We start from the raw sequence: 8,557 nt of genomic DNA on the forward strand, positions 1-8,557 counted from the left end.
GGTGTCCAGTAGCTTGTAACTGATGCAGCGCTGCCAGTTAACTGTAACCCTTGCACCCTCACATTGACGATGTGACACACAAATTGCTTTGCCATTGCATGCTACAAACTCTCTGCCAACGTCTCTCGAAGACACTTATGCTGATATAAGGAACTGCATTTCCATCAGAAGTATGGTGCGCTATTGCATATGCCTGAAGACATTGTTACAGTCTTTCTGATAGTATGTATCAATGATAAAGGCGCTGGCATTCGGCTATGGAAATTACATATAATCTCTCCTGCTCGTCCAGTAGCTTGTAACTGATGCACTGCTGCTGGTTTTCTGTTACAGTACGATGGGACACAGAAATCGCTTCGCCATTGCAAATTACATCTCTCCAAGACACTAACGCTGCCCTCAGGAATGGCATATCACCAGACTGGTCCTGCGGTATTGCATACGCCTTTAGGACATTGACGGAGTCATTCTGCGATTGTATATCTATGATACCACATGGAACCTCTCCTGTGTGTCCAGTAGCTTGTAACCAATGCATTGCTGGTGTTCTACTGTAGGTCTTGCTACCGCACATTCATCATGGGGGAAAGAAATCCTTCGGCATTGCATACTATAGGCTCTCTGCTGACGTCTCCCATAAACACTAATCCTGCCCTTGAGAATTGCCTCGCCATTAGATGGGTGCTGCACTATTGCATATGCCTAGGGGACATTGTTGAGATCAGTATTATAGTGTATATCTATGATACTGGCGCTGGCGCTACGTTTGCCACATGGAACCTCTCCTGGGTGTCCAGGAGCTTGTGACTGTTCAGCCACTGCCTTTTACTGTAACCCTCGCACTCTCTCATTGACGATGGGTCGCAGAAATTGCTTCGCTCATTGCGTACTACAGACTCTCTCTCGTCATCTCTCCAAGACATTAATGCTGCCCTCAATAACTGCATCTTCATCAGATAGATTCTGACCTATTACATATGCCTCAAGGGCATTGTCCGAGTCATTCTGCTAATGTATATCTATGATACCGGAGCTGGCATTGTGCTAAGGAACCACATGGAATCTCTCCTGCGTGTCCAGTAGCTCGTACTCGATGTACTGCTGCAGGTTTACTGTAAGCCTCGCAGCCACACATGGACGATGTAACACACAATTTGCTTCGGCATTGCGTACTACATAATCCCTGTCAATGTGTCTCCAAGACACTAACACAATACTCAGGATTTGCATCTCTACCACGTGGGTACTGCGCCATTGCAGATGCCTCAATCACATTGTCGGAGTTATTTGCTAGTAAATATCTATGATATTGGCTTTCGGATTCGGCTACTGTTACTGTATGGAACCTCTCCTGGGTGTCCAGTGGGCTGTAACCAATAGTCTGCTGGTGGTTTACTGTAACGCACGCAGATTCACATTGACGATGGGACACAGAAATTTCTTTGCCATTGCATACTACAATCTCTTCGCTGACGTCTCTCCAAGACACTAACGCTGCGTTCAGGAACTGCATTGCCATTAGATGGATGCTGCGCTGTTGCATATGGCTTGAGGACTTTGCTGGAGTCATTCTGCTAGTGCGTGTCAATGATACTGGCGCTATCATTCAGCTACAGCTACAGTATGGAACTTCTCCTGCGTGTGCAGTAGCTTGTAACTGATGCTCCTCTGCCAGTTTACTGTAACTCTCGCCCTCTCACATTGACAATGGGAAACTGAATTTATTCACCCTCGCATACTACAGACTCTCAGCTGACATCTCTCCAAGACACTAACGAGTCATGGAAACTCTTGTAGTAGTCTAGCAGCCATGTCGTTGGGAGGGGGGGGGGGGGGGGAGCAATAACATAATGGCAGTGGGAGTGTCTTATTCAGTCGTCTGCAGAATGAATATTATATTTCAATGGCGAAGCAATTACTGTGTTCCAGAACCAAGGTGGGAGAGTTACAGCAAGCAATCTGTTTTGTCTTGTGGAAAGACTGCTGGACACCAAGAGGAATCTCCACAGTGAGACCCTAGTAAGATGCCAGCAGGAGTCTCAGCGAAACGATCTTGTCTAATGACTCCAACTGTGTCATAGAGACACTTGGTGTAGCCCAGCAGACATGTAAAAGAGAGGCGATTCCTGAAGGGTGTCATAACTGGGTGAGTTGATGGTCGATGGAGGATTTTGTGAAGATACTCATGAGGAAGGTGGGGTTGAAGTCACTGCAAATGCGGCAGGCAGAATGGGTTTCAAGTGCAGGCTGTGTTTTCAGTTTGGCCAACACCACTACCTCCCTGACCATGGGGCTAAGCTTCATGATTATGGTGGTGAGGGTTGGAGGATGGAAAGGAGGTTGCGCCTGGCAGGGAGAGTAGGAGGTAAGGAAAAGTGTAAGTGTGGCATAGGGCCAATGGAGGTTGGGCCTGGCAGGGAGAGTAGGAGGTAAGGAAAAGTGTAAGTGTGGCATAGGGCCAATGGTGACACAAGAGACCTTTTTGGGGAGTTGAGTGTTGTGTGAGGGATTGGTTGATTTGATGTCGTAGCAAGTAATGAGAAATGGGGGCATTGGGGAAGAATTTGCAGATTTCTAAGCTGAGGGGGTGGGCATCAAGGAACTTGGAGTTGGGGTGGGAGAGGATGAAGGTGTGCATGGTGGGGGTTGGCATGTGCGGATAGGGTGGTATTCATGAGGGATCAGAAGGGGTGGGGGTGGGTGGTTGTTTTTTGGTGGAGGAGTAGGAGCAGTGTCAACACAAGGTCGTTATGGGTTTTCTGCTGAGTGCGACCTGGGAAGAAGGATGGGTTAGAGCTGATAGGAGGCAGGCCTTTCTGGAGATGCAGAGATGTACACATGTGGTGGTGTCAGTGTATTGTAGGGAGTGGCTACTGTGGCCCAGAGGGCTAGGACCCAGGCAGGTGAAGGATGTGCCGGGGTTGTAGGGCAACTGGGGAGAGGGAAACTCTTGAGAGTGAGAGTGAGTGGGAGTGGACTGATATATGTGGGGATACAATATGGTGGAGGAGATCGGAGACGAAACAGTAATGAGGTGCAGCTGGACATAAGGATGGGGCTAGAGGAGGAACTCCAGGAAATGATGGTGGGGCATAGGAAAGAAAGGTTTGGATAACAGTGGTGGTTGGGGTGTTCATGTTTAAATGGACAAGTGCTTACTGATGACAGGTGGCGCCAAGGAAGGAAACGAAAATGATGAGGGGGGGGGGGGGGGGTGATGAAGACGAAGGCGAAGCAAAAGCATAGGAACAGCGACGGCGACAGCGATGGCGACATTACAGAGGCAGCGGCAAGCAGCCGGCAGCGGACCCAGGAGGCGACAGCAGTGGCGGCAGGCAGACTACAGCCACGGAGAGCTTGCAACCGGCGAATAGATACTGAGAGTAGCCTAGTCGACAAATTCTTCCGTAAGGGAGGAGGGATTCCAACCCCCTGGATGCTACACTGCAACTGTAACAGCCTATCCTATGTAGAGGACCTGTAGCAGCGTCATTGGAGAATGAAATACGTTTATACCCATTTATGAGTTGCAAGGCACATCCTAATCAACAGAAATGTGGCAACTATATGGTCTGATATTTTTTACGGATGTTATGGTTGTTGCGGTCTTTAGTCTAAAGACTATTTTGATACAGCTCTCTGTGCTACTCTATCCTGTGCAAGCCTCTTCGTCTTTGAATAACTACTGCAACCTACGTCCTTCTGTATTTCCTTAATGTATTCATCTCTTGGTGATCCTCTACGACTTTTACCATCCACACTTCCCTCCAATGCTAAATTTGTGATCCCTTGATGCATCACAATGTGTCCCACCAACCGATCCAGTCTTCTAGTCAAGTTGTGCCACAAATACATCTTCTCCCCAATTCAGTTCAGTGCTTCCACATTAGTTATATGATCTACCCATCTAATCTTCAGCTTTCTTAGGTAGCACCACATTTCGAAAGCTTCTACTCTCTTCTTGTCTAAAAATTTATCATCCATGTTTCACATCGATACATGGCTACACTCCATACAGACACTTTCAGGAAAGACTTCCTGACAATTAAATCTACACCCGATGCTAACAAATTTGTCTTCTTCAGAAATGCTAGCCCAGATATTATATCCTCTCTACTTCGACCATCATCAGTCATTTGCTCCCCAAATAGTAAAACTCATCTACCACTTTAAGTGTCTCATTTCCTAATCTAATTCCCTCAGCATCACCTGATATAATTCAACAACATTCCTCGTTTTGGTTTTGTTGATGTTCATCTTATATCCTACTTTCAAGATACTGTCCATTTCATTAAGATACTGTTCCAGGTCCTTTTGCTGTCTCAGACAGAATTAAAATGTCGTCGGCAAACCTCAAAGTTTTAATCCCTAATCCAAATTTTTCTTTTGTTTCTTTTGCTGCTTGCTCAGTATACAGATTTAATAACATCAGCGATAGGCTACAACCTTGTCTCACTCCCTTCTCAGTCACTGATTCCATTCCATACCCCTCGACTTTTACAACTGCCACCTGGTTTCTATACAAATTCGCCCCCCGTGTTTTACATCTGCCACCTTCAGAATTTGAAAGATAGTATTCCAGTCAACACTGTCAAAAGTTTTTTCTAAGTCTACAAATGCTAGAAACGTAGGTTTGCCTTTCCTTAATCTATCTTGTAAGACGAGACATAGGGTCAATATTGCCTCTAGTGCTCCAACACTTGTCTGCAACTCGTGGTCATGCGGTAGCGTTCTCGTTTCCCGCGCCCGGATTCCCGGGTTCGATTTCCGGTGGGGTCAGGGATTTTCTTTGCCTCGTGATGATTGAGTGTTGTGTGATGTCCATAGGTTAGTTAGGTTTAAGTAGTTCTAAATTCTAGGGGACTGATGACCATAGATGTTAAGTCCCATAGTGCTCAGAGACATTTGAACCATTTTTTCCCCAACACTTTTACGGAATCCAAATTGATCTTCCCCGAGGTCGGCTTCTACTAGTTTTTCCATTCGTTTGTAAAGAATACATGTTAGTTTTTTGCTCCCATGACTTATTAAATTGATAGTTCGGTAATTTTCACACCTGTCAAGACATGCTTTATTTGTAGTTCGGTAATTTTCACACCTGTCAAGACATGCTTTATTTGAGATTGTAATTGTTATATTCTTCTTGAAGTCAGGGCGTATTTCGCCTGCCTCATACATCTTGCTCATCAGATGGAAGGGACATATCACGGCTTGCTCTCGCAAGGCGATAGTTCTAACGGAATACTGTCTTCTTCTGGGGCCTTGTTTCAATTTAAGTCTTTCAGTGCTCTCTCAGATTTTTCACTCAATATCTAATGTTCCATTTCATCTTCAAGTACGCCCTCTTCTATTTCCATAATATTGCCCTCAAGTACATCGACATTTATAGACCCTCTATATACTCTTTCCACCTTTCTGCTTTCCCTTTTTTGCTAAGGACTTGTTTTCCATTTGAATTCTTGGTATCCATACAGGTGGATCTCTTTTCTCCAAAGGTCTCTTTAATTTTCCTGTAGGTAGTACGTATCTTAGCCATAGTGATCTACGTCTACATTTACATGTATGATATATACTATGTGATCAAAAGTATCTGGACACCTGGCTGAATATGACTTACAAGTTTGTGGCGCCCTCCATCGCTAATGTTGGAATGCAATATTGTGTTGGCCTACTCTTACCCTCGATGACAGCTTCCACTCCCGCACGCGTATGTCGAATTAGTTGCTGGAAGATTTCTTGGGGAATGGCAGACCATTCTTCACAGAGTGCTGCACTGAGGAGAGGTATCGATGTTGGTCGCTGAGGCCTGGCACGAAGTCGGCGTTCCAAAACATCCCAAAAGTGTCCTATAGGATTCAGGTCAGGACTCTGTGCAGGCCAGTCCATTACAGGGTGTTATTGTTGTCTAACCACTCCACCACAGGCCTTGCATTATCAACAGGTGCTCGATCGTTTTGATAGATCCAAACGCAATCCCCAAATTTCTCTTAAACTGTGGGAAGCAAGAAGGCGCTTAAAGTATCTGTGTAAGACTGTGCTGTGGCAGTGCCACGCAAAACAACAAGGGGTGCAAGCGCCCTTCATGAAAATCACGACCACAACATAACACCACCGCCTCCGAATTTTACTGTTTGGACTACACACGCATGCAGATGACGTCCACCGGGCATTCGCCATACTCACACCCTGCCATCGGGTCGCCACATTGTGTACCGTGATTGGTCACTCCACACAACGTTTTTCCACTCTTCAATCGGCCAATGTTTACGCTCGTTACACCAAGTGAAGCGTCGTTAGGCATTTACCGCGTGATATATGGCTTATGAGCAGCCACTCGAGCATGAAATCCCAGATTTCTCACGTCCCACCTAACTGTCATAGTACTTGAAATGGATATTGATGCAGCTTGGAATTCCTTTGTGATAGCCTGGATAGATGTCTGCCTATTACACATTACGACCCTCTTTAACTGTCGGTGGCCTATGTCAGGCAACAGATGAGGTTGGCCTGTACGCTTTTGTGCTGTGCCTGTCCCTTCACGTTTCCACTTCATTATCACGCCGGAAACAGTGGACCTATGGATGCTTAGGAGTGTGGAAATCTCGCGTACAGACTATGACACAAGTGACACCCAATCATATGACCACGTTCGAAATCCGTGAGTTTTGCGGAGCGACCCATTCTGCTGTCTGACGACGTGTAATGACTACTGAGGTCGCTAACATGGAGAACATGGCAGTAGGTGGCAGCACAATGCACCTAAAATGAAAAACGTACGTTTTTGGTGGTGTCCAGACCCTATTGATCACATAGTGTATGCCTCTACGTCCTTACAGTTGTCCTCTAGGCATCCTTGCTTAGTCATTTTGCACTTCCTGTCGATCTCATTTTTGAGACGTTTGTATTCCTTTTCGCAGGCATCATTTACTACATTTTTATATTTTCTTCTTTCATCAATTAAACTTAATATCTCTTCTGTTACCTGAGGATTTCTACTAACCCTCATCTATTTACCGACTTGATTCTTTGCTACCTTCGCTATTTCATCTCTCAAAGCTACCCATTCTTATTCTACTGTATTTCTTTCCCCTGTTCTCGTCAACGCTTCTCTAATTTTCTCTTTGGAACTCTCTACAACCTCTGGTTTTTTCCGTTTATCGAGGTCCAATCTCCTTAAATCCCTACCTTTTTGTGGTTACTTCAGCTTTAATGTACAGTTCATAACCAATAAATTGTGGTCAGAGTCCACATCTTCCCCTGGAAATGTCTTACAGTTTAAAACTTGGTTCCTAAATCTCTGTCTTACTATTATATAATCTATCTGAAAGCTTCCAGTGTGTCTAAGCCTCTTCGTTGTATAAAACCTTCTATCATGATTCTTAAACCAAGTGTTACTTATGATTAAGTTGTGATTTGTGCAAAATTCTACCAAGAGGCTTCCTCTTTCATCCCTTTCCCCCGGTACATATTCACCAACTACTTTTCCTTCGTACAATTTAATTCAAGTCCCCCATAACTATTAAATTTTGGGCTCCATCCTTTTATCACATCATACATTTCGACAATCTCTTCGTCATCAGCGGAGCTAGTTAGCATATAAACTTCTAATATTGTGGTAGGTGTGGGCTTCGCGTCTATCTTGGCTACAATAATGCGTTCACCATGCTGTTCACAATAGCTTGTTTGCATTCCAATTTTTTTAAATTCATTATTAAACCTACTCCTGTATTACCGTTAGGTAAGCTTGAATTTAAAGCCCTGTTTTCACCTGACGAGAAGTCTTGTTCTTTCTGCTACCGAACTTCACTAATTCCCACTATACATAACTTTAAACTATCCATTTCCCTTTTTAAATTTTCTAACCTACCTGCCCGATTAAGGGATCTGACATTTCCCCGTTCCGATCCGTAGAACGCCAGTTTTGTTTCCCCTGATAACGAATGCAATGCACATTATCATACCTGCACGCGGTATCTCAAGACGAAATTGAAAACTGGCCCGTCGCCTCCAGTCTAGTCCAGCGCCTAATACCAGGTGTATTGTGTACCTGACGAGGCGGCCAGCCTGGGAACCATGGCTGGAAGAGGCTGAGGCTGGGTACTTCTCTGCTTCCACTCCCACCGCCAGCTGCGTTACAATGTGGCGCCAGTCCGTCCAAGTGCAGCCACATCCCTGACACAGACTTCTCACTATAAAAGTCCCAAACGGGAATGTTCTTCTGTCAAAATACCTCAAATTTCTCTCGTGAATTCCTCCTATTTATAAGAGTTATTTTCGAAGACTGAAAAAGTCGGACCACAGATGCGTTTCCATATCGTTAAAGTATCGTTACTTCTTGAGAAAATGTTGTGCATCACTGTGGCATAGGCTTCCTTTCTTCTAAGTATTCCCTCCTCAGGCAGAACAACATCTGTTGCTATCTGTTACGTCCTGCATCACTGGGCTAGAATATTAAACTCATTTTTGTCTCGTGATGGAGTGCCAAGAGCACTCTCTACCTCTGTCACTGGATGCCTCCTCACTTGCTAACTGTCTCTTCAAGTAACCAAATGTTTCA

At 45.0% G+C, this 8,557-nt stretch overlaps 1 protein-coding gene across 1 annotated transcript in view; it reads right to left on the reverse strand.

Moving 5' to 3' along the window:
* LOC126266697 (uncharacterized) overlaps window positions 1–8,170 on the reverse strand; it is a 73,661-nt gene extending 65,491 nt beyond the window's left edge. Inside the window, exon 1 of the mRNA XM_049971139.1 lies at window positions 8,048–8,170. Coding sequence (XP_049827096.1) covers window positions 8,048–8,170 — 123 coding nt within the window. The remainder of the gene's footprint in view (window positions 1–8,047) is intronic.
* Window positions 8,171–8,557: the final 387 nt, after the last annotated feature.

The sequence above is a fragment of the Schistocerca gregaria genome, chromosome 4 (genome assembly GCF_023897955.1).
Source record: "Schistocerca gregaria isolate iqSchGreg1 chromosome 4, iqSchGreg1.2, whole genome shotgun sequence".
NCBI classification, from domain to species: Eukaryota; Metazoa; Arthropoda; class Insecta; order Orthoptera; family Acrididae; genus Schistocerca; species Schistocerca gregaria.